General features: G+C 33.7%; 3 protein-coding genes and 1 pseudogene across 3 annotated transcripts; 2 read left to right on the top strand and 2 right to left on the bottom strand.

The window, feature by feature from the left end:
• Nucleotides 1-40: 40 nt before the first annotated feature.
• On the bottom strand, nucleotides 41-9514 carry LOC140050082 (WD repeat and FYVE domain-containing protein 2-like). The gene is made up of 11 exons (XM_072095092.1): nucleotides 9317-9514; nucleotides 8733-8800; nucleotides 8236-8364; nucleotides 6457-6607; nucleotides 5182-5294; nucleotides 4358-4484; nucleotides 3818-3923; nucleotides 3615-3716; nucleotides 3353-3483; nucleotides 2974-3082; nucleotides 41-2800 (listed from the first exon to the last, which is right to left on the bottom strand). The coding sequence occupies exons 1-11, from the start codon at nucleotides 9451-9453 to the stop codon at nucleotides 2771-2773; spliced, it is 1203 nt and encodes a 400-aa protein (XP_071951193.1). The 5' UTR covers nucleotides 9454-9514; the 3' UTR covers nucleotides 41-2770.
• On the top strand, nucleotides 4529-4646 carry LOC140050588 (5S ribosomal RNA; annotated as a pseudogene).
• Nucleotides 9515-9722: 208 nt separating the features above from the next.
• LOC140050085 (AP-1 complex subunit sigma-2) lies at nucleotides 9723-12727 on the bottom strand. Its single transcript, XM_072095094.1, has 5 exons — nucleotides 12615-12727; nucleotides 11865-12043; nucleotides 11453-11561; nucleotides 10817-10954; nucleotides 9723-10312 (listed from the first exon to the last, which is right to left on the bottom strand). Exons 1-5 carry the CDS (start codon nucleotides 12615-12617, stop codon nucleotides 10265-10267), a joined length of 477 nt encoding a protein of 158 aa, XP_071951195.1. The 5' UTR covers nucleotides 12618-12727; the 3' UTR covers nucleotides 9723-10264.
• Nucleotides 12728-21112: 8385 nt separating this feature from the next.
• On the top strand, nucleotides 21113-25931 carry LOC140050457 (uncharacterized). Its single transcript, XM_072095659.1, has 4 exons — nucleotides 21113-21563; nucleotides 22235-22931; nucleotides 23379-23412; nucleotides 24019-25931. The coding sequence occupies exons 1-4, from the start codon at nucleotides 21446-21448 to the stop codon at nucleotides 24916-24918; spliced, it is 1749 nt and encodes a 582-aa protein (XP_071951760.1). The 5' UTR covers nucleotides 21113-21445; the 3' UTR covers nucleotides 24919-25931.
• The last annotated feature ends 64 nt before the right edge of the window (nucleotides 25932-25995 follow it).

The following is a 25995-nucleotide window of genomic DNA, read 5'->3' as shown; positions in this document are numbered from 1 at the left end:
TTTCTTTCAATAAATCGCACATTTCTACTATACTGTACATGAATTAGGCCTAAAGGATAATTGGTTAAATGTAGGCCTACTGAAATTAAAAATGTGGATCGCACGTGACAAATTCACAAACTCTATTAATAGTTTTAGAATCTTTATTATAAATCAAAAAATGGAATTATGCTTATTACTACATGAAAAGCAATCATAAATTTCTTTTTGTAAAACCATTTAGGCCTCCTACGTTTTCACAGTATAAAGCAGTTGGTGGTAGAAAGAAAGCAAGCATACAGACACCTCCATCCTTATTCGACAGGTTCGTATATTGTGATCATAGGATTCTGAAGTAGTTATCTTTATAATTTTTAAATCTCATACATAAAATATCTTCCTAATCTAGAAGAACAGATAAATATACAATATTAAAGTAACTGGACATCATGGGGATACAAAGGAAGACAATGGCGTACAAGGACCACTGGACAATACTGACCAGACCACTAAATAACAACACTAGTGAACATGTTGACAATACTCTAGACCACTAATTAATCTAAATAGTGGACATTAGGCCTAAATAGGGTACAAGGACCACTGGACCACCACTGACCAGACCATCAACCACACTACTGGGCATTTGGCAACACTCCCGACCACGAGGACCACTGATCTCATCATGATAATGATGATACGAATTGCTCTTCCAAAATGTGCGAGATGGAAACAAGTTGTTTTACAAAACACCCTGGGAAAAGAAATTTAATTAATAAAATCATCATTCAATAAATATTATTAACAGTAAAAATACAAATCACATAACCTTTTTTAAAATGAACACTGTATTCTGTACTGTATCGCTACATATGGGATTAATTGTACAAATCACATAACATTTTTTAAAATGAACACCGTATTCTGTACTGTATCGCTACATATGGGATTAATTGTACAAATCACATAACCTTTTTTAAAATGAACACCGTATTCTGTACTGTATCGCTACATATGGGATTAATTGTACAAATCACATAACATTTTTTAAAATGAACACCGTATTCTGTACTGTATCGCTACATATGGGATTAATTGTACAAATCACATAACCTTTTTTAAAATGAACACCGTATTCTGTACTGTATCGCTACATATGGGATTAATTGTTCAAATCACATAACCTTTTTTAAAATGAACACCGTATTCTGTACTGTATCGCTACATATGGGATTAATTGTTCAAATCACATAACCTTTTTTAAAATGAACACCGTATTCTGTACTGTATCGCTACATATGGGATTAATTGTTCCGTATCATAGACAAATTCTGTAAAACAACGTCACATTTGGCGCCTGTATCCTGTTGCGCTTAGGTTGAGCATAAAACTATGATACAGATATTACATGTGATACATATGTAACACACAATTTACAAGTTACACTGTAACACACAATTTACCTACGATACAGTACAAATTATATATACAGTACAAAGAATTGGCTAAACAACAATATAAATATTACATCATAAGCTACCAACAATAAAAAATAGCAACAAGTTATAGCAATAATTAAAATAATTTTCGTAAACAAAATATTGCTTAAATATTCCTTTCAACGCATTCATTATAAAATTCTAATAAATCGTAATTTACAAACAAATATTTCTTGGTGCTTTAATAAAAAATAGTACAAATATGTAAAGCTTAAAATATATTTATATTACATTCACTCTGATGATTGTATTCTACTGTGTGATTTATTGTTTTCACTCGCCACCTAGCTAGCTGCTTTTGTACCTAGCATTAGCATCGCAAAAGTGCATATTATATAATTTATTATTTAGCTTAGAATTTATTTTGTGCCTGTTAATGTATTATATATTAATCTACAAGATAGCTAAGTGCAGGAAGTGGGGATCAAAGGAATAAATTGGGGGAAATTAAAATATAAAAGGTCAATGTACGACCCTCTTAAATTTAAATATAACAAAGAAAATGTTTATATTCTTTACAGCTCTTTTGCTCATAATACATGCACATCCCAAATATTTTTGAGGATCTGAACGAATCTGAACTAGATTATCCAATGCACCTCATCATTCTTACAATAACCTTTGACCTCTGTTCCCCACCCTGACTACTTTAAGCTTAGTTCCCACTAGGATGCAGGACAAGTAATTTAATCCAATGAGATGGATCATTGTCATCGCTGTCGCTTGTGATTGGTCAACTTGCATTGTGCCTACATCATTGCGTATAAGTGGAAACCAACCTCTACTGTCCTGGTTTATTAGATAATTAACATTTGTAAACATTGTGCTGTTAAATGCTGTACTTTGGCCTACTATTCCACACTAAAGTGTATCGATATATTTCTGATATATTACAATAATTACAATTACATTATTTAATAATTTGATAAAATCAATGACAAAGACACATAGACTTCGGGACAGACACTTGTAGAACACAGACTAGAATACAAATACATCGGACCATTTACGTCTATACAAGTTCACCAGAAAAACTCTTTTAGCAAATTACATTTTATTTATACCGTGATGATCAGTAATATATTAAGAATTTTTTAATAATCTAAAACATAATTTTCAATCAAAGATTGATTGATTATAGATTATTGAATCAATTCAATGAGTAATCAATAATTAGAAACAAATTAACAAGAGTTGTTCTTTGGAATGATAATATATATGTTTCTAAATGTTAGGATCTCTGCCTCTGTTTAGATAAATTTAGACACTTTGATGAAGAGGATACAAACAGCTCACGCAATTACAGATGACATATCCCAGAGCTGTGAAAGAAAACAACATTATTAATGAATAAATATCTAGTATTAGAGTCAACATCATTGTTTAGGTTCAATTTGGTTGAAGCTGTTCTCCATATTTGCACTTTTTATTCTTCAGTACTAGTCAACCACACACTCAAACTTGACCATATTTTGTATAATAATTAACTTATTACCTTAATTACTCTATCCGTTCCGCACGTTACCATTTGACCTTTGACATCATCTAAGTGCATGGACACTACAGAGTGTTTGGCATCATGAAAGCTGGCTAAAGGAGCTCGACTGCAAGAGAATAATAACAGAACAAAGAACACATAAAGAGTGCAAATTAAACCTCAAATATCAGTCAACTGAGTATCAAGATGCATTGCACTTAAGCTCTGTCTACACTATCAAACTAGTGCTATGCCCAAATATGGTAGCGATATGACATCATGTCCATATATGGGCACGTCACATTTGTTTGTCACCTACAGGTTGATTGTGTAGACAGAGCAACGACGTAAAGGATGAGCTGTGTGAATAATCTATTGTGTTTGTTATGAAACTTACTCTTCGTCGGTTATTTCACTGTAGCAATCACGACAAACCCGCACCTCAAATTCAAAACCCAAGACTGGTAACGTTGAACGATCTGAACTGCATTTATCACAAATTGCTTTTCCACATTTTCTGCAATGATGCTATAAATATAAATTATTATTTTATTATAAATATAACTGTATAATAAAAAGATTCCTCTACATTATACCAGACACCCATTCCTGTTTTTGTGCATAAATTGGAAAGATGAATTAAACTTGGTGGCAATTACCTGTCTTACGCCAAGCTCCTTTTTGTTCCACATTTCCTTAAAATTCCAGAAAAATGGCTGTGCACATTTCTCACAAATGTCATTTTCAACCCACTCTGGCGTCTGTAAAAGGAATAAAAATGTTAAATTAAATTAAAACAGAGATTACTTGGCACTTGGAAGACGTACATATTTAAATTTAATGCAAAGCCCTCTATGAATACCTCTTGTCTTTTAGCCTCCATATTCCAGAACACAAATCGTTGATCATCACCACTTGATATTAGTTGATTGCTGCGGTTTGAGTAGCAGAGTCCTTCCACCTTGCCGCTGAAATATTACACAGTTCAGTGAAATGAAAAATTGCTGTTATATAAAGTAGTCAACATTATATTTGATGCATAATGTATTTGAGGTGTTACGTAGCGGTAGACGTTACAGGTCCATCATCTCTCATACAAATATATTTTGTAACAGTTAATTGTTTTTGTTAGATTTTTATTTATCTGTTTTTGTATGTTTTATAGAAATTAGTTATTCTATGGTCAGAGCAAACATAATTTCTATGTTCATTTTATATGCAAATGACAATAAATAGAAGTAATTTTCCACTGAATTAATACACATAATGTAGAAGTAATAGGTAAATAAATATAGAAAAAATAAGAAACATACTCATTGTGAACAAGAATATACTGTATATTTCAAACAAAAGTGGTATCTTACAAAAGAAATAGTGTTGGCAACAAATATGAACTACTTACGTATGTCCCTGTAATTCGTAAGCTGTACCTTGGTTTCCCCCAATGTCCCACACAATAATGGATTGATCAAAGCTACCAGAAAAGAGCAGTCTCCGCTGCGGATCCCACGCAAGGGAACGTATACTTCCTATAAATACCAGAATGTATAATGTAAGTATGAATTAAAACATTCAACATGGCTTTACCACGTTGAAACACCGGTTCTCGTCAGATCACCGAAGTTAAGCGACGTTGGGCCTGGGTAGAGCTTGGATGGGAGACCATCTGGGAATAACGGGTGCTGTATACGGAGCTGGGGTCCCGTTAGGCATTTGAAATCAGCACTGCTGACTCTTATGGCAGCCCCTGCATCTAGTATCTGCCTCAGACCTCTGGTCAAGGTGGGCACTGGACGACAGAAGCCCTTGATCAATTTTAGGACCAATCAAGGTGCTTTAAACAGTCCTGGCTTTGTTTGTATCAAACCTGTTTAGTGGCGGTAATTATCGCTGTTGGTTTCGATTGAATAAAATAAAATAAAATATTTCATGATATATTCAAATGCAAAAAGACCAAAAGGAAGACCGTACGGTACATGGATGGCAAACATCAAAAAGGAAACAGAACTTTACACATGCTTGCTGAAAAACGTACATAGTAGCGAACACAAGTGAAGTGGGATGCGCGATGTCTAACGACGATTAGCTTTGAAGATGACAATGATTCAAGAAATGTTATTGGTACACTTTAAAATGGAAATTTGTTTGCTTGGCATAATTAAGACAATAAACAACAAAGACACAATACATCAAATATGATATTATTCAAATAAAAATCTAACTTACCAGAATGACCTTTAAGTGTTGTAATGACCTGATGGTCATTGTCCTCAACTTTCACTACTGTTATATTGCCAGAATAGTCACCAACAAACGCATGCCTAGAGTCTGAATCAAATCTATCAAAGCGTTTAGAAAAAACACCGCAAAAGAGTGCTAGAAATGGATGTAAAATATTGGTTGCAGATTAAAAATTGTGTATATATGTTTAAAGATGTATTGTCCCAAAAAAACATGAAAAATGAAGATTAATTAAATCATACTTTGAATAGGTTATTTTGTAGTTCTAATAAAGTTAATCACTTCCATACAAAAATACAAAAAAAAATTATGTTTTCACTTATAAAATGACAAAATAAACTGTTAAATTCAACTAAACCCCATTGGCTGGCAGCCAATTTGACTATTTTTTTCTTTAAATGACAGCCTTTTCAGGTAAATAATTTTTTTTCGATTCAGTTTTTGGTCAAAGTGGATAACTATTATACATGATATTTAAATGGCATATTTAAAAAAAAAAATGTTTTACAATATTTTTTTCAGGGGCACAATACATCTTTAAGGATGACTGGGCTAAAACCTTGTCTATACTATCAAACTTTATGTGACAAAACATGTGATGGACATGATAATGTCCTATCACTACCATATTTGGGCACTACACTTTTTTTGTCAAACTAGTTTGATAGTGAAGATAGAGATTTACATAGAGTATGGCTATGTATACACTGTATACAGTACTACACACATACTGTACATTCATAAAACATGGCATCACAATATGTTTAAAAAATGATTATGTCTACTTTCAGTTTTGTATTGTTTTGTTTCATATGCAAATACTTCCTAAATAATATAATTAAAACTTAGTTTCTATTTGCAATAAATTGCCTTTAAAGATTAAAATGACAATATTATTGTAAAATACTTTATTGTCCCATTTCCTTAATGTTCAAGATGGTTTTACTTCTGCAGATAAAGTCAGACTTTATTTGATTTTATTTAAGTGATTTGTTATAACTCTAAAAAACAAATGCCAAATACCTAGTTTAAATTGTTTAGGACATGGGTTGTATACTGCAATAGCATTTTATTGTAAATAGTGATTTTCCTAATCATCAATATATTTTTATACAGTATGAATGACGGACTCATTGAGTCATAGTGGCCTTTTGTCTGATTTGATTGGGTTTTTTGGTCAAATAAATAAATAAAATAAAATAATTCTAAATTTCTAATTGGTAAAATATTTTTATTGTTGAATTTGTAAAAAGAGGATACTCCAAAGCTGTGCACCAGGCTGATAGTTGATAACCTCCTAGTCTCCGTCCAGACTCAGCACAATGCCACTGTAAGTACTTATCTCTACCAACACTGAGCACGAGTTCAGAGGTCACAGAGAAGATTACTGAGGTCACTCGATTTTGATGAGCTATGTATAAAGTAAACAAAACAGATAAAAAATAAACAAAAATGAAACTTTACATAAGGTGAGAGCAAGACGACAACTCTATATAAGCTCAAAAGTTTGTTTCCATAGGGTCAGGTTAAAGTCACACTCACAGATATGAAACATTCATAAACTGTCTAAACCATTACCGGTATTTCTTTCATTAAATTTAAGGTCAGAAATAGTATCTAGCACAGTTGGGAACAGAGAAAGATTATAATTACTTACATTCAAAATATTAATATAAAAGATTATACAGTAATTACTTACATTACAAACAGACAATTGATGCATTAGTATCATTTTTTCATGTAATAGCAGTCTAGTCATGAGCAAAATATGATTTCCATTTCTAAGAATGTATATTTTTAGTTGCTTTTTTAATTGGTGACTTGACAGATTACTTACAGAATAAGGAAGTATGAAACATACACACTACCTGTATTATGTTTAAACATTATTCCTTATTAAGAACCATTACAGTACTTACATTTTGTGTGATATACAATATGTATTTTTTGTTGTTGTAAATAAAGAAAACCAATTGTAATTGTATTAATGCAAACTGGGGTCTGAATTAGTAAAAACCTTCCCTGGTATCCCATTTCATCCTTTCTCTTTTGTGAGTATCATTACAAACTGGGGTCTGAATTAGTAAAAACCTTCCCTGGTATCCCATTTCATCATTTCTCTTTTGTGAGTATCATTGCAAACTGGGTTCTGAATTAGTAAAAACCTTCCCTGGTATCCCATTTCATCATTTCTCTTTTATGAGTATCATTGCAAACTGGGGTCTGAATTAGTAAAAACCTTCCCTGGTATCCCATTTCATCATTTCTCTTTTGTGAGTATCATTACAAACTGGAGTCTGGATTAGTAAAAACCTTCCCTGGTATCCCATTTCATCATTTCTCTTTTATGAGTATCATTACAAACTGGGGTCTGAATTAGTAAAAACCTTCCCTGGTATCCCATTTCATCATTTCTCTTTTATGAGTATCATTGCAAACTGGGGTCTGAATTAGTAAAAACCTTCCCTGGTATCCCATTTCATCATTTTTCTTTTATGAGTATCATTACAAACTGGGGTCTGAATTAGTAAAAACCTTCCCTGGTATCCCATTTCATCATTTCTCTTTTATTAGTATCATTGCAAACTGGGGTCTGAATTAGTAAAAACCTTCCCTGGTATCCCATTTCATCATTTTTCTTTTATGAGTATCATTACAAACTGGGGTCTGAATTAGTAAAAACCTTCCCTGGTATCCCATTTCATCATTTCTCTTTTATGAGTATCATGTAAAAGTAATTTATTATTATTTTTTGTTTTTTTTTTAATTGTTTTTGATATAACTTCTTATTACCTTATTGTTTTTAAGGGTCTCGGCTTAAAAGCTTTGCTTATTTTGACTTCCCTTTTACTTTTTAATGACATATTTGTAATTATATCCTTAGTTTTATCCATGGTTTTATGGAATAAATTCATTTTGATTGATCGACGTAAATGTATTTGTATGTAAGGACACGTCTTCCTACTCATCCAGCCGTTCTCAATACATCTATTTAAAACCAGACCAAGAAATATCCTAGAGAAGCAACATCTATCTTACCTAAATAATCTCTTCTAAAAAGCAGTCTGTTATAATCATCTGAAAGTGAGAACTCAGAAATGGTTCCATTGTCTAATCCAACAAACAGTCTTCGTGTCTCTTTGTTGAAATCCATCGTGGAGCAACTTGCTATAAATTATTAAATTATACTTAATTAGAAAACATTGTGTGTTACAGTATGTTTCAATAGTCAAGACGATAGAGAAAGTGGTTGTTTTTTTAAATTATGAATAATGTAGCCGGCCTGTGAGCCTTAAATTGTGGGTTATGCAGGTTTTGTTAGTGCTATTTTTTTAAGATTATTTTCTTTTGGTTTTCCACAGGAACCTCTAGCACTTTGGAATTCCCACACTTTGATGGATATGTTACGTACGTATGCTTTATTTATACTCTTATAATCTTTGTCAAATATTATCGAGAAAGAGGCTATTTTAAAAATGATATTTATTTATTAACCCGCAAGTTAGTTACATAAGATTGGTTGATTGACAGCTTACATGGCATTGTGTGACATATACTTGGCCAAAACTGCCCGGAATCCCTCTTCAACCACACACGTAACGTTCTACAACAAATTCACAAAAAAGTAAAAAAATAAATGTATTTTATTATTATTATAATACAGACTTCCCTTCGAGTTTACTGGTAGTCAGAGTCAGACTCATATAGTGTGGCTGGTAGCCACCACCACCTTTTAAAATAATCCGTAAACTCGTATTACATAATATATAACAATATTACCATAATATTGATAGCAAAATTAATTCCGATATCTTGGTTGGTACAGTCAGTTCAGTATCATATCAAAATTAATTGACAAATTAAAACAAGAAAAATTATTTTATGTCGAAAGTGAATTATCTAGAGAGGCCTAGCCTAGACTCACTCTGATGGGAGGGAGTCTCTGCAGTATTGTAAACATCTAATTCAAGTATTCATAGCAGAGCATGTCTCTATCTAGGATAAACTAGCTAGGCCTAACTCTACCCTCTACTACTCCACCCCAATTACTAAACTGACCCCCGACCGAGACTACCGCCGCCGCGAGCTGAACTGACTTGAGAACGGAGTTAAGAATTACCTGTCTTCTGATACACTAATAACGCCATCTTCTTTCGGAATAATCACTGCTTTTGTCACAATGGCTCCACAACCTTCTAGTTTATTAAGTAATACTGGTCGCCGAGTTTTTGATTTCGTTCTTATTTCTGCCGCCATACTTTTATATTCCAAGCCTAGCTGCTAGCTAGGACTAACGTAACACTTCACAAACGTCGATGATCCGTGATAAATATTAATGACGATGACACATTACCCAAACAAAGTCATGTGATCAGACAATTAGTAATTGCTAGATTTTAAAGTGAGCCCTCAATATCAACTGATGTACTATTTTCTCTCAAATTAATTTTTCATCATTTTTTTAATCATAAATATTAATAATGAGATATATTATGACAAAAACACAACAATAAGCGAGTTGTACAACATTTTTGTTTTATTTATGTCTTTTGATAATTTCAGTTTTTTCTATTATTCATAATCTATATCGTTTTGTGAAAGTTATTTCCCAAATTATGGGATAAGAGGAAAGAAAATGTTTATTGGATTTCATAGCAGCACATGTTTAGCTCTATGCTTAAATATAGGTTAGGAATGTACATATTTATTTGAGAACATTCATATACTATAAGAATAATATAAAGTTGATTTGGTTACATTTTAATAGTATCCAAATTTGAAGCATTTAAAATGATCACTAAATATGGTTATTCAACAAGGTATATTTTTTTGTCTAAAAATTGAATTATATTTTCTGAATAAAAAAGATTAATGCAAAAAAGAAATAAGTAAATGTTAACATACAGCACAAAGGTAATACACATATTATACATATATTTAGTCATACATATCACCCACATTTACCAATACATTTGGATATGGTAACAAACTGTTGCTGATTACTGTATTTGTATTGGCAGTAGTAGGCTAAATTGATTGGAAAATGAGTTGCAGCTACACAGTATTACTATGTTAAACCTAGCTCCTCCAGTACACTTCGATTTACCTCTGCTTCCTGCAAACCAAATATATATTCATTTAAATTTAAATTATTATCACAATACGATAACAAGTGTGTTATATTTTAGTGGCTTTCTTTGTATAATAAATAATACCTAAATAATGGTCTAAATTATTTGATATAGTTCTAGATTGTTACTACAGTATTAACCAATGTTTTAGTCACAATACGATTAAAGTATGTTATATTTTGGTTGTTTTCCTTGTGTAGGACAACTAAATGATCCGATTGTCTAAAGCTCTATCTACACACTATCAAACTAGTTTGACAAAAAAAGTGTGATGTACCCAAATATGGTAGTGATATGCCTAAATATGGTAGTGATATGACATCATCATGTCCATATGGACACATCACATTTTTTCACATAAAGTTTGATAGTATAGACAGAGCTTAAAACTACCTTTAAAACTCTACTTTTCACATTGCTACTACAGTATTTACTACCAATGTTATAAATGTATTTTTTATGCAATATGAATAAAGTACAAATAATACCTCTTGTAAAAGGTCCTGAGCCTGGATTGCCTTAAGCACATTCTTCTTACTGGTTTCTTGTACCTCACCACCAAGCATCAATTCATCCAGCATGAAATATGCCTTCTCAAAGTTAAATATAATGTCCAATTCACAAACCTGTGTACAAATTTAAATAAAGTTTTAAGTAAAGTAGTAGTAGTAGTTCATTCAAGTTGCTTAAGCAAATCAAGGTAATCAAACAGGATACTGAGCTTAGGAGATCAAAGGGTTTATTTGTGGATGCGACACAATCAGGTCCACGCCCTATAACAGACACTGCGCGCCGCAGAGAATATGTACAGTACTGTTGATATTTGTCGCAGGCAGAGACATAAGATCAAGGTGAGCTCAGTGTACTGTTATAAGATTGCCTTCAGTAAATGCAGATCACATTTAGCTACATACAATAAAATAAATTTCTACATAGTTTTTATGCAGATAACATTCAAAACAGATTTCCCTCAGGGTTCATAATTTAATTTCAAAAATCAAAAGAATAGTATTCAGAGTGTTTTCTGTTAACAAACAAACTGGACACTGACTGTGAGTCAAACATTGTCAGATCATAAAACAGTGCATGATACACCAGGTTATTGAAAACAAAGTAATACTTACACTTCCAAAATATTTATCAAGAAGTTCCACATATCTATGAATAATTTCTAGGGTCAAGAGTTCATTATCTGTACTATCAATGGCACAACAGAAGTACAAGCTAGCATACCTAGACAAAGAATAAAACAGTTGATGATGAGAGTAGTACAAACTACTGTAGGTAGGGTGTCCAGAAAACTCAGATATATCTGAATCTGAGTTTTCTAGACAACCAATAAAAGAACATGTTCCAGTCATTACAAGTAGTTTTGAATTTGATTCAATTTGGAATATTTTAATAAAACTTTTCAGTTTTTTACTGATGGTCATATTTACTCACTCATTGGAGCAATACAGACTCACTATTCTGAAGAATTTGACATAAAATGACATAGTGTACTGTATAATAGTAATCATAGGTTATCATAGTTACCTTTTGTAAACAACTTTTAAATCTCTCCATTCCAAGAAATTACACATTTTTGGTTTCCTAGATAAAACTGTTGTAATGAGTTCCCGTGTTATCTTCTTCTTTGTCTTGTCTGGGTGGGCTTGGTACCATTTCTGTAGTCGCAACTTACCCTGGCGACTAAACAGTAGCATAAACTGCATCTAAAACACAAACAAAAAAAGACAAAACAAAGAGTTCATCGTTTCCTCGGTTTCTTAATATACACCTACTACTAGGCCCTAGCCTAGGCCTAACTAATATTAAATAAACTATAAAAATATGAATAATTATTAATATTAATTAACTAGCCTAGCCTATAGATTAGTACTAGTAGGCCTACTAAACTATCTTTAAAATAGAATATAGACCTCCTAGGCCTAGCCAATTATTAAAGCTTTCTTTCATTCTAGGCCTAGTCGGATCTCAGTCCATGATGATGTATTTAATACCTTGAACACGCCCCCTATAGGGGTGTAGGCTAGGCCTAGTCCAATTGTGTTGCACCGGTAGTGGTCTTCTACTGTACCCTCTCTACTCGACTCTCCCGTAACTCAGTCAGCCTAACTAGTTAGTAGGCTAGCTAGGCCTACTAACTAGGCTAGGCTACTACACTAGTACTAGGTAGGCCTAGCCGTCTACATAATAAGTATCCTAGTAGTAGGCCTAGCCAGGTAACAGACTAGTTAGCGCCTGGCTACAGATCAAATATATAATTTTAAATAAATTTCATACCATTTTGATGACAAAAAATGTTAACAAATTTAATAACAAACTGGTATTAAAACAAAGCAACACAAAACACGTCTACTGCCGAACTATGGCAGCCGCCCTTGTGTGACGTCGCAACAGTGTTGCCAGCGATAAAATTTAAATTATGCAGTAGCCTGTTTCAAATAATGCCAGATTGGGAAAAATAATGCCAAATCCCCAATATGTGGCCCTTAAAAAACGTCTGTAAAACCCCAACTGACACAACGTGGGCCAAAAATTTTATCCCATGTCGTTACAAATTTATATTTTTAGTTTTGTGTGTTTGACAACTAATTAATATAATACCCAATAATATCTGAGGTGCGAAAATGGTAATTGCAAATGTAACCAAACACCACCCACCAGCTACCCCCTCCCCGACCCAATTTCAAAACCTCCTACAGCCACGGAAATTTTGATTTTTAGCTGAAATATGTTTGGAAATATCATAATAATATATTTATGTCTTCAGGACCTCAGCCCCACTGAAAATTGGGGAAAATAGAGCTGCTCGATGGCCGGAAATGGCACTTAATTTCAAATGAAATAATTAATATAGGCCTATTTATTAGTACCTCCAGGATCTTAGCCCAACATGGTACGAAAATGGCACTTATAATTAAAAATAGGAAATAAAAATGTATATTAGTGTCCTCAGGACCAGGGGCTGAGGTAAGATAATTTGGAAAAAATTGAGCTGCTCGATGGCCGGAAATAAGACTCTAGGACCTCGGCTCACCATGGTCACTGGGGCTGAGGTAAGAACATTTGGAACAAGGCCATACATGGCTGCTAGCCTGCAGTCGCGTGCTAAACTTAGTTTTTACCGACCAACCGACCGACATAGTGAGCTGTACAAGTTGCGTTGCACGCGACTAAAAATAGGGCTGTTACGATGCAATAATGGAACTGAATTTGAAATATGGAAAACAAGAGAAAATGTTTTTGGTTATCTGCACTTCGCAGATAACCCCTTGTTATTTGTCAGGATCTTTTTTTTTTTCTTACTTTTCTTATTCTTCTTTCTTTCCACGAATTTTGTTGTGCGTGTATCTCTAAATCTTCTCAACATAACATTGTATAACTATATCAGAACATTGACCTGTATCTGAAGATGATGTCGTAATAAGGTTTTCGGTGCTGTCCAAGTTGCTCAGCGTTACATACGCATAATTATATATACCAAAAGACATTTGTTATTGAAACTTAAGAAAATGATAATTCATATCAAGGGTCAAATTTATATGGAGTAAAAATAAAGTGTTGCATGCAAAATTACGCGCGCACGCGTGTTTAAAATTTTAAAATGCGAACAATCAAATCAAAGTGCTCTAGTAACTATCGTTTGGATTCTCTCAGCTATACTCTAGCTGGGGTTCGAAAAAAATATAAAATGTTTTTCTTTTATTTTGAAAGAGAGATAAATAGAGAGTCAAGTAATTTAGGATAATAAATGTAAAAGAACAACATCAAAATTCAACAGTGTGCGTGTTGACCGCCGCGAATGACTAACAATTTAATGTCAGAAAAAAGGAATTATAACTCTCTTCGTTATAGTAGAGAGGCCAAATACACAAAAGTCCTCTATAAAAAGTTTGGGGGGCATTTTTTGTTAATAGCAGGCAACCATGTTGAATGTATCCTTTTTGGGGTGACAAAAACGATAGGGGTAGATGCCATCCTCAGTTTTGGGTTTTAAGGTCAGTTTATGTGGTCAAGAGGTCAAACAAGGTCAAAATATAGGATTTTTTTTTATTCACGGAAAATCATCTACATCATCAGATCTATCCACAAAGGTATATCTGAAGATCAACTGATGCTTCATATTATAGTAATTATGAGATAAACATTTAATTTTACACATAAAAACATAGGAAATTAAATATAAAAGTGTCATTTTCTCAAAATGTTGTTTTCACATATTTCTGTAAAGTAAACACAGTTTTTTAATAGGCTTTTCCCAGTCTGTTGTAAATTTGTCTTTTTCATGTTGTCCACCAGTCATCGTTTTGATTTTTGTCGGAAAAAATAGGTCAAGTGTTATATGTATGAAACGCCATATGTGCCAAAAGATTGGTCTTTTACTATAATATTAATATTACCTATAATAATGTAATACAGTAATATTTAGAAATTTGTGTTTAGAAAAATTATTAATATTACCTATAATAATGTAATAAAACTTAGAAATTTGTTTTTAGAAAAATTTCGAAAACAGAGACCCCCTACATGACCTAATGTCGAGATGTTTTTGTTTGGGTCAGAGACCCCCTATAATGTAATTATTTATACATTTTTTTAATTATTTCAATGATACAAGTTTTTATTGAAGTTTGTTGTTTCAAGAAATCTCGAAAGAGAAACCTGGGTATCGAGTCTTTGTTTTCAAAAACCCTAACTATTGGACTTTATCAAGGTTGGAAGGAGTGGTAATTGGGGACTTCTTCTTGAGGCCTTTGCATCTCTATGCTATCATGGCTGACGGTGATAACAAATATAAAACTCCTTAAGTAATTAAGAAGTCCTTTATACACATGGATAAAGACGGTTTTAACGTTATTTACAAACATTACGTTACATACTGTGTCCAGGTATGAAATCCATTTCTCCAAAAAGACATAAACACACTTGAAGAGGACAACGTCATGCGACAAATCAAATTGCAGCTATCCATTCTTATTCATATGAAGATCGTTTAAAGTTTCTTGGCCTGTATGACAGACGAATTCATGGTGACTTGATTGAAATTTTTCAAAAGATTTCGAGGGTGTAGCCAAGGAAGACTTCCTTCAAATGAGATGCAATCTAAGCAGAAATACACGAGGACATCAGCTTAGACTTTTTAAACCTGAATTTCACAAAGGACTGATAGGAGATCCACTTTTTCACAATTAGTAATTATATATTTTAATAGTTTGCCAACCAAAGTCGTCATTTCTGAAACCACCAACACATTTAAAAACCGATTGGATTCGTTGTAGAAATGAGGTTAAAAGGGTAAACAAATTTAAAAAAACTATCAGAACCAATATTCTAAACACTGAGTGGATGATTGATCAATTCAAAATAGAATCATTGGTATATAACAAGAAACGCTGTAATTCATTGATAGGTTCTGCATGACATTGTCAGACTGATCACGAATCACACATAATACACAATATTCTTTCGAACTGACAGATGATAAGGAAGATCTTTTATTTAAAATAACAACTTATCGAAAGAAAAAAAAACAGTAGAACTTAGAACTTCATGAGCTACTGAGAAAGCATCGCTCTAAACCTTTGCGGATTTCTATAAGGCAACTGTTTCGATAAAGTATATAAAAACTGACAGAAAGTCTGCTGATCAACCATTGGAGTATGATCATAGCCCAATTTTAATATCTTTAACCAAATATGACTTCACATATCTTGATGGATGGCGTTGAAATACCCACAGATGTTCCAGAAGAAAACTTACAGTAAAAACATGATGGTCATGCACTATAGGAATCTGATGCAGTAAACATGGCTGTAAACGTTTGGTGACTATGCAAGTATTTATGCAAGTTATTTTGTTGTATTTGATCATTACATTGGAAAGGGGTGGGTAAAAGCAGTGACACGATTAAAAGGATAGTCCCAATGTACTAATCTGTACTTCCGTATGTGTTTTGGGCCACACTCATCGGTTTGGAGGAGAACAAATATCACAAAGTTTTTAGACATTCTTTATGTCAATAACAAAGAGCTTGCAATTATACATGAAAGTTGATGTTAATTAATGATATGCACTTTGTAACAGTAGCCTTCAAAAGTATGGACGATGTCTGGTATAGTGAACAATAAAGTGGTTGAAAACCTATTAAGAATAATCTAACCAGCTTCCATGCCATTACAGGTTGCAGCACGTCATTATTTGCTGGTTATGGGAAGAGGTCATACTGGAAATCATTTGTAACCCATCCACTCCTTGTAAATGGAATTGATTAAGATTAAGACTTTCCACGTACAGTGTACACTAAAGTTTAATATTGCCAAATATATGGTACTCTTGAGCAGAACTGTATAATAACGACTACTCTTTGGTGCTACCTCCATCTAGACTCAGTGACCATATACCATTAACACTAGTGATATATATTTCCCTTAAATATAAGTATTTCACTTCACTCAATAAATATTTAAGTACCTGTATTTCTACTTACACTTAAAATAAAAAAAAACTCGCCTATGGTGAATACCGACATCATAGAACCTAAACATACGAGCCAACTATCAGGCAGAGCTATCAGTATGTGGCCTAAATGAATTGGGTTGTTTGGAAGCCCCTAACCCAGTTGTCAGTTTGGAACTTGTTACATGTGTATGTAAACTAAAGAGCCAGATGAAGTGGTTACAGAAAGCATGCATATGTGGTTGTGATTCAATCGTTTGCCGTTACCCAGATGGCCAGTAGGCATTATATATCAGTGCTTGAAGAAATACCCACCTCAGAGCGTTACCTCCTTCCATCCCAGAAAAATTTCTAATATTTGGCATGTGCCCATGCCGCCCATTACTCCCCACCCACAAACCTCCGTTTTTAAATGAAATTTAAGACATTCCAGTAGGCCTCCAATTTCGGTTATTTTGATACTCTAGGACTCATCCTCTCCATTCCTTGAACACCTTCCAGGAGTGACTCAAAAAGTTTAAAATCTTCCCAGTACAATTCTGGTCTTTTTGACACCACACTATAACCATCAGCCCCAGGCTATCATGAAAATTATATTTATTTCAATTATTAATACCGATAATTAACAGGTCTGTGCTCTATTTGACCTTATGACCTTGAAATGACCTTTAAACTTGTAAGTTGAAAAATTGATGAACTTCACCATCTACAGCAATATGTCAATAATGATCCAATAATGGTTACATTTCTTTTAATTAGCTTATATGTTGTTGAAAACAGCTTAAACCTCTATTTTACCATATTTGACCTTATAACCTTGAAAATGACCTTTGACCTGAAATTTGAGAGCGGCATCCACCCCTATCTTTTTTGTCATCCCATAAGGGATATATTCCACATGGTTGCCTGCTATTAACAGAAAATTCCCCCCATGATGAAAAAGCTCACATTGGCCGCCCTACTATTACGTGTTTAGTCATTCGCGGTCAACACGCCACACTGTTAAATTTTGATTTTTGTGCTAGACATAACATTTACAACATCAAAAATCGGGTGGCGAAAGCCACAGAAAAATAAAAGATGTTATCGTGTGCTCTTCCCGCCTCAGCACTAATGCCAATTGAAGCAAAATGTGCTCCTTCAATTCTTTTCCAGATGGACTTCTTTTCGAGATTACTTTCAAACTAAATGAGGGGATCTGAGGTTCCTGCCCGGATAAATTGTTTCTTACAAGATTTGAATAATCTTCTAATGTAAAGATCAACAACATCAACATTCAACAGTGTGGCGTGTTGAACACAATGACTAACAACCATCTTCCCCACTACACCTGAACCAACTCATTTGCATAATAACGTACGGCATACCAACTGTTCAATATTTGTATAGGGGTAGCATGCAATGGGTTGGTTAGATGGCCATGCTTGTTCAGGCTGCATTGTTCATCATTTAATCATTGTATCAGTTGTTTTGATTTCTCATTATCAATTATTCACTTAATTCAATATCATTTATTCATGCTCAAACACATGAAATCCTTTTCGTTTGTTCAAAGTTAAAAATTCACAACAAATTTCTATTTATTTGATCCTAATACTTTCTGACATAACTTAGGTATTCTTAAAATTGAAGGCGCCAAACATAAAATTTACGAGATCGAAAAGAGGCGGGTAGCCAAAAAAAAATGATTATGGTGTGCTCCCTTGCCTCTAGCACGGTAAGGCTCTCTAACAGCCTTGGGGGTACCACACATCAGATGCTTTGATGTTATTGCCTCATAATGTGTGGTGGAAAGGGGGACGTTTAAATCTCGCATAGCTTTAACTCTTTTCCACCGACCGGCATGGTGTTTGAACCCACGATAATCGTGTTCCACGACGCTCTACCGACTGAGCTATCCGGCCCTCTGGTTTATAGCAAGGTTAAAACTAGAATCGTTTACTCTAAATTACGTCATGAATATGCACATTTATGACGTAACGATTAGATGACGTAATATGAAGCCCGTATAAGACTATACTATTGTCACCGTTCATTACTCGTGTAGGCCTACATTGTGGCATAACGGGTAGTGCTCTAGTAACTATCGTTTGGATTGGAATCTCCCAGCTCTACTAGCTGGGGTTCGAACCTCTACGGATTTTTATTTAAAAATAAATGTTAAATGTTTTTCTTTTATTTTGAAAGTGAGATATATAGAGAGTCAAGTTAATTGAGTATAATATAATTTAAAAGATTAACAACATCAAAATGTAACAGTGTGGCGTGTTGACCGACGCGAATGACTAACACTTTAATGTCAGAAAAAAGGGAATTATAACTCTCTTCGTTACGTGTTAATTTAGAAAAAAATTATATCTCATCGTTGGTGGTATGTCGGCGTTGTTATACAAATGAGTTTGTGAAGGGGTAGTGGGAAACATGGTATTGTAGTCATTCGCGGTCCGTCAACACGCCACACAAATTTTGATTTTTGTGCTGAACATAATATTTACAAAATCAAAAATCGGGTGGCGAAAGCCACAGAAAATAAAAGATGTTATCGTGTGCTCTTGCCGCCTCAGCACTAAGGCCAATTGAAGCCAAATTTGCTCCTTCATTTTTTAGTATTCTTGGGCGGGCTTCTTTTCCAGATTTAGGCCTACTTCTTTTCGAGATTACTTTCAAACTAAATGATGGGATCTGCTAGGTTCCTGCCCAGAGAAAATTTTTTTTTTACAAGATTTGAATAATCTTCAAATGTAAAGATCAACAACATCAACATTCAACAGTGTGGCTTGTTGACCACAATGACTAACAACACCATCTTCCCCACTACACCTGAACCAACTCATTTGCATAATAACGTACGGCATACCAACTGTACTGCAATGGGTTGGTTGGATGATGGCCATGCTTGTTCAGTTGTTTAATTATATTAATTTTTTAGTTGTTCAAAAAACACAAAATTATGCCAGATTATACTAAAAACGGATAAATAATGTCGCGGCATTATGCGAGATGCAGTGGGCCTCTAAATAATTCCAAAAAGCATAAAAATGCCAGAAAAGGGAGCGACACAAACGTCGGAAAACTTTATTTATATACCGCCCTCTATCTATCAATTCCTAAAAAGTTTCCAAAATTATGATCTATCATCTAGAATAGTTTATTTTATGAGTTTAAATTAGTTAGTTCATGTCTGTCACTTCTCAAGTGTCAAGGCATGAAATACGGTACAAATTCATAGATTGATTTCTTAATCCAAAAACTTATAATAATTGGTGAAACTTCATTGACTTTCCGGTACCATAATTGTCATTTATCCAGTGTTAAGTTAGAAAAAATATATCTATTCAACTGAACTTCATTGCTTATCAGCACTTAACCAAGAAATGCACTATATGAAAAAATATGCATTGGCAAAATTATTGAAAATCCGCTGACTCCGCATGGGTCTGGTTTTTCTAACTTTCTTTCGTCTGATTCTGACCACAGAGCTCCTTTCTGTTGTCTACTTTTACACTACGGTATTTATCTATGATATGAATTTTTGTCATAAATTGTTTAGGCCACGCGACACATGACGACATAATAACCTACTCATGACGCCTTAAGCACTTCGTGACTGCTGTCAAGATTTAAGCCAATTCCCTTACGACGGGGAATAAACATCAATAGTAGATTCATTGTAACATAGCTGGTTGATAAAAATGTATAAAATGTTTGCAAAGTTATTTATCACCACCCCAGGGTGAGGAAATTATAAAATCTTATCAACAGAATGATGTTTTTTTTTTGCTATTTTCAGAGTCGGACTATTCTTGATCTGTGGCCTTAATATACGATTAGAAATTGGAATAAGAAAATGCTAATAATTCGAGACAAAAATAATTAAAATGTTTGAACTAACTATGGAGAAAAATGTTAACATTTTTGAAAAAGATAATGTTCAGAAAATATGTGCCAAAAATATTTGCCTGCGATTGGTTATATCTGAGATTGATGATAATTACCAATTGCGACGTTATGGATGATCCGAAACTGTTGTCAACTCACTTGCCTTACGCTTACTTTCTTGCGTTGCGCGCGCGCGTCCAAGTGGGGAGCACACGCTTTGTGAAAATCAAATCCCGCACTCTCTAAACCTTTTTTATATTGAACTCTTCAGCTTCATCAATTTCTCCTTATTTTTCTGGTTGTTGACGATTTAATATTTTTTTCTGAACTTTCACCGAATTTTTCAAAGATGAAAATGCATTTTTTAATTACTAAATTAACTTTATGTAAAACTTTTGGTAAGTTTCTTTGAAATTACGTGCTTTACTGATTGTAAACATCATGCCATTATTAGTAAAATTGTTTCTTTTAAAGTTTTATAAAAGTCCAAGGTTATTTGGATTAAAATTATTGAGGCGTGTCGTTGTGACAATAAACTGAATTGAAGTAGCCTGGTTAGAAGGTTAGAAATACACCAATCTTACAAAAACGCGGTCACAACAACTCAATCGACTATTGGTTCAGGTCAAACATTGACACACGCAGCTTGAGTAGAGATACCGTACACATCGAGAGAACATTATCTTCCATTTATTCCTGCAAGTTAATTTATTCCTTCATTTTCTATCTGCGATTTTGTTGGAATTAGCAGATGTGTTGTTCTGGCGCATGAAAGCATGCAGTTCCACAGTAATCGGTTAAACCATGCAACAATTAAGTTGCATGTGTTTCTTTGTTTTTGTATTGTTTACTGTTTCGACCAACGTGGAGTAGTAATGGCAATTACATCAACAGGTACGTACATTGGAATTTCGACTATTTTTTCAATTTTAAGTTCGATTTTATTAGTTAAAATGCCGATTTTTTTAAACTAAAAAAAGTAATCAAAGGAAAATTCGTGATTCAACATTTAATTTTATCGGAATAACAATCATGGATTAACCCTACCTAATTTATAAATTCCTTCACGAGGTTATTCACAGTATTATCCTCGCTCGGTGTCTCAAGAGCTAATTGTTCAAGTAGTATGATTAAATCGCAGATTTTCGATTATTTTGTGAGATCATAAAGATATTGTGAGATGTCTTATCGCATCATTAAAATGGTATGATCTATTTATGATTATCGACCAGCGTGACTTGAGTAAATGAATACATTCAGTATTTATACTTTATTAACCTCTTCCTTGACTCCGGATTTTCGTTCTTTTTGTGGTATAAAAAAGGTACAGTCTATTTTGATCAAAAATGATCCGGCTATTCATTTTAACTTAATCGGGAAAACAAAACAGAACAAAAGGTCGACTGAAGGAAGGGATAAACTAAGTAAAGCGTGCATTATCCGTACATGCTCTTCTTAACAATAGGCATAATAACCATAATGTCAGGCGCAATGAATCACATTAAATATTACAGATATTTAACTTCTATTTTAGTATATATTATAACTAAATTACTTATTTGCAGGGAATGAACGAGTAAAACCAACTGAACCAGAAACTGAATATTCCACAGTTACTACAATAATAGTTTACGAGGAGGACCCCACGAGGAGTAATGACAGGGAAATGAGTACAGAAACTGAAATAGGAGAAAGCATCACCGCAGGGAATTCCATGATGGAGGCATCAACAACAGGATCTACACATGCCTCCTTGCAATCACATTCTGCCAATTATGACGTTTCAACCGATAATGACTCACAGACTTATAAATATAAACAAACAATAACCACAATACAGATGTCAACAATCCAAGAAGAACTTTTAACGACTTCTAGAAGCAAGCCGGTTACAAAAATACGTACTTCTAATCCTGATCAAAATAATATTTCTCCTGAACCGGATCCGAATTTGTCCACACCTAATTCTACTCAAAATTCAGTTTCTTCAGATCCAATTCAACGTAATCTAACCTCACGAAACCTTTCCGATTCCGATGATAAAAGTACGTCTTCGGTTCCAGAATCGTTCAGTTATTTCTACACCAATGCTGATGATGATGATCAGAACGTAAGATTAACAACAACGGTGAAATCCAGGTCCGATAAAGGAACGATGTTCTCGTCGACGTTTGTGTTTTGCCTCATCGGAATTGTAGCGGTACTTACGACTATGTTCATTATCTTTCTTGTTGCAAAATTATTACATTTGTGTATTAAAAGGTTTGTATTAAAGTTTATGATTTATGATACAATTTTGAGGGCAACTCTCATTCGTCTATGATAAGCTAAAGATAAGTTATTCAAAATAAAAATAAGCTGAAAATCTGTTTAAAATAACTCAGAAAAAATAAATATTTACAAAGATACTGTAATTTATATCATTATGGATTGATTTGGTACCATGTGTCGTCGAAGTTAATATTGAAATATCAGGGAACTTTGTTGCCAGCCAAATGCTATAAAAAAATACTAAAATACAATACTACTATTGCTACACTAAGCATGTTTCCCAAATTTATCAGCAGTTATGTTCCCTGATATGTCACTCCGTTTAATGACGGGATAATCCCACATGCTCTAACACGTATACTATATATATCTCTTTACACGATCGAACTAATATCAGAGTATGATTATTTAACATTACCTTTTTTTTATCAACTTTAGGTCAAAAAGGAGCAAAAGAAAACACTCTTGGAAGGTAATTTTTTTTTACTACAAACTCAACAATCGTATACGAAAAGTGGACAAAAATGTTGCTATGGTGACATATTCAAAGTTGCAAAAAAATTCCTTTAGAAATTTAGAAACAATAAGCTATTCAAATGGATCAACGTAGATTTTGTAATAGGTATAACGGTATTTTACAAAAACTATCAATTAAATTGGCTTTGACGTCTAATATCGTTTTACGAGTCCCACGAAGCACTAGTGGCGTATATATTCGTGTCACATGTGTAACTAAATCATTTGAGTCATTTGCAATTACCTGGGATATAAATTTATTTTCAAATTAATTTTGATACTGTACATATCAGGAAATATGGTTATGAAAGTAAAAAGTTAGGAACGCTACAAAATACAAATTTGGCGCGCGTGCCTACTAAATCCGTACTATTTTCATCAGCATTTGTACGCGCACGTAAAAGTGCACGTATATCTTAGTGTACGCGGGTCACGCATTGCATATTAAAGTACATTGCACTCCTTAGTTAGATCAGACTTTCTTTTTTTGTTTTTAAAATTGAAAATATTTGTTACTCCCGTCCGATCTATTTTTTACACCCGTCCGATCTATTTTTTACAGAGAACTAAGACAAGCATTAGTGACACATATTTTACCATAATGAGCGGAAGAAGACCACCACTTCCACCGAGAAATGCCAGGAAAATACAAAATGAAGATGTTGAATCGCCATACCAGATACCAGTAGTGCTGCTTCAACATACAAATCTGAACAACATACGTAAAGAAAACTTAGTTTATCAAAACTCTGAAGATCCAACCATTCAGATAGCGTTAGAAAATTACGCAACAGACGATTTTAAATTACAGGAAGCAGCGTCGGCAACGATTGTTTATAAAATGGAAAATATATATGAAACAGCTTTTCACAATAACGGCTTCGCACCCGATGAAAATGAATCGGAAAGTACACCGCCTGCTAACGCAACAGACGAAGAATCACGCGCAGTAAAACGTTACATATCAATGCGTTGTCGGCCTGATAAAGACCTGCGAAGTAGCGCATGCTCAGAAGATAGCGCCAAAAGCGAAGTCGATGGCGATCAGTTAATTGACAATTATGTTAACCATTTAATGAAATCTGATTTAGAACCTGTTTCACCAGAGTATAATACGTATGACAGTCTTCCTAATCATTATTTTTTCAAACAAAATTCCACAATTTCCGACAATAAACTTAATACATTTCCAGGTAACACAAATATGCAATCGTCTGACTACAAAGAGTTCAAAGAATCGCCCGAGGACGCGCAACGAAACAACGATTCGTTGTCAAAAAATAGTGAAATTACAAAAACTGAAATGAACTCTACGGGCGGTAAGCCAACTAGCATAAATGAACTTGAAAATGAATACACGTTAGAGCCTACAGAAACTGTCGATAATATAGAAACGACAGCTCATTCAAAAGTTTTCACAGAAAAACAGTTGTTAAAACGTGGAATATCATGGAGTGTATGATGCTTTTGGGGGAAAGGAAGGGGAATCTGCTACTGATACTATTCTTGTAACCGTCTTCTTCTGAAGACACATGGACGTCATTGACTTAGTATCACCAGGGAAGAGCGAAATTACAATTGCTCTGCCCTGGTATCAGTTGACTAGATCAACGTTTATACCATGCCATACACTTTTAATTAAATGTTTGATTTATATAACAATCAGTTTGCGTTATAAAGTTTCGTTGAGCGAAAATACTTGAAAGAAGTTTGATTTGGATATTTGGGCAAATTGTAAGTGATATTTCACAACATACCAAGTACAGTATATTGTTTACACACTTTTTGACAACCGGGTCACGTCTAGCCAGTGAGCTATAAAGTTAATTAATTTTTCTAGCGCGATGGTCCAACAAAAAACATCATTCGATAATAAACTGTAAACCTTGAATATAAGCAATTCATGTTTTTATAGGAAAAGTACAGTACGTCAGTGAAACCATTGTGGTGGTGTTATTGCGAATACGGATATTTACTGCAATTCTTTTGTTAGAACTTCGAAAGAAACTTGTGTTAACCTCATTGTCATTATTGTGACGTCGTGACGTAGGTCAAATGTCTGATATTCTAGGAATGACCTCAATATTTTTTGTGACAATGTAAACAATGGTCATGAACTCGAATAATTCAACGTCAATTTGTTTCTCGTATTAATAGACCAATCACAGCGACGGATCTTCCGAACCAGTAAGCTTGTTTTTCCAATATGTAGACACATTTATTCGCGCGAATCGAAAAGTGTTGACGCATGCGTATTCTAATTTTCATCCACTTCTGTGACGCGAAAATGTGCAAAAGTGCCAAAGCACGACTTTCTATCATTACCGAAACATACGTAACAAAACAGAAGTAAAAAGTAGCTTTAGTTGCCATTATGAACAATGAAATATTATTATGCTAATTTATTATTATGCTAATTTTGTATGCTGTAGACTACAAACATTGTTATTATTAAATGGTTTATACAGCATGAGACTTTGTAGTGTTTTTTACAATATTTATTTTTACGTTTGTTTCATGATTGTGATGATGTTTGCTT

Source organism: Antedon mediterranea, chromosome 5 (assembly GCF_964355755.1).
Source record: "Antedon mediterranea chromosome 5, ecAntMedi1.1, whole genome shotgun sequence".
In the NCBI taxonomy this organism is placed as follows: domain Eukaryota; kingdom Metazoa; phylum Echinodermata; class Crinoidea; order Comatulida; family Antedonidae; genus Antedon; species Antedon mediterranea.
This window is presented reverse-complemented; position numbering and strand designations above follow the sequence as displayed.

What these genes read in the sequence shown, in the direction of transcription:
- LOC140050082 (XM_072095092.1), bottom strand. Translation starts at nt 9,453, where the DNA reads ATGGCGGCAGAAATAAGAACGAAATCAAAAACTCGGCGACCAGTATTA. An exon ending in TTTTAGAAGAGATTATTTAG is followed by an intron (nt 6,608 to 8,235) that starts GTAAGATAGATG and finishes CTTTATACATAG; the next exon opens with CTCATCAAAATCGAGTGACC. An exon ending in AGTGAAATAACCGACGAAGA is followed by an intron (nt 3,083 to 3,352) that starts GTAAGTTTCATA and finishes ATTCTCTTGCAG; the next exon opens with TCGAGCTCCTTTAGCCAGCT.
- LOC140050085 (XM_072095094.1), bottom strand. An exon ending in TTAAAAGTTGTTTACAAAAG is followed by an intron (nt 11,562 to 11,864) that starts GTAACTATGATA and finishes TTCTTTGTCTAG; the next exon opens with GTATGCTAGCTTGTACTTCT. An exon ending in TTGATAAATATTTTGGAAGT is followed by an intron (nt 10,955 to 11,452) that starts GTAAGTATTACT and finishes ATTTGTACACAG; the next exon opens with GTTTGTGAATTGGACATTAT.
- LOC140050457 (XM_072095659.1), top strand. Translation starts at nt 21,446, where the DNA reads ATGCAGTTCCACAGTAATCGGTTAAACCATGCAACAATTAAGTTGCAT. An exon ending in AATGGCAATTACATCAACAG is followed by an intron (nt 21,564 to 22,234) that starts GTACGTACATTG and finishes ACTTATTTGCAG; the next exon opens with GGAATGAACGAGTAAAACCA. An exon ending in TTACATTTGTGTATTAAAAG is followed by an intron (nt 22,932 to 23,378) that starts GTTTGTATTAAA and finishes TATCAACTTTAG; the next exon opens with GTCAAAAAGGAGCAAAAGAA.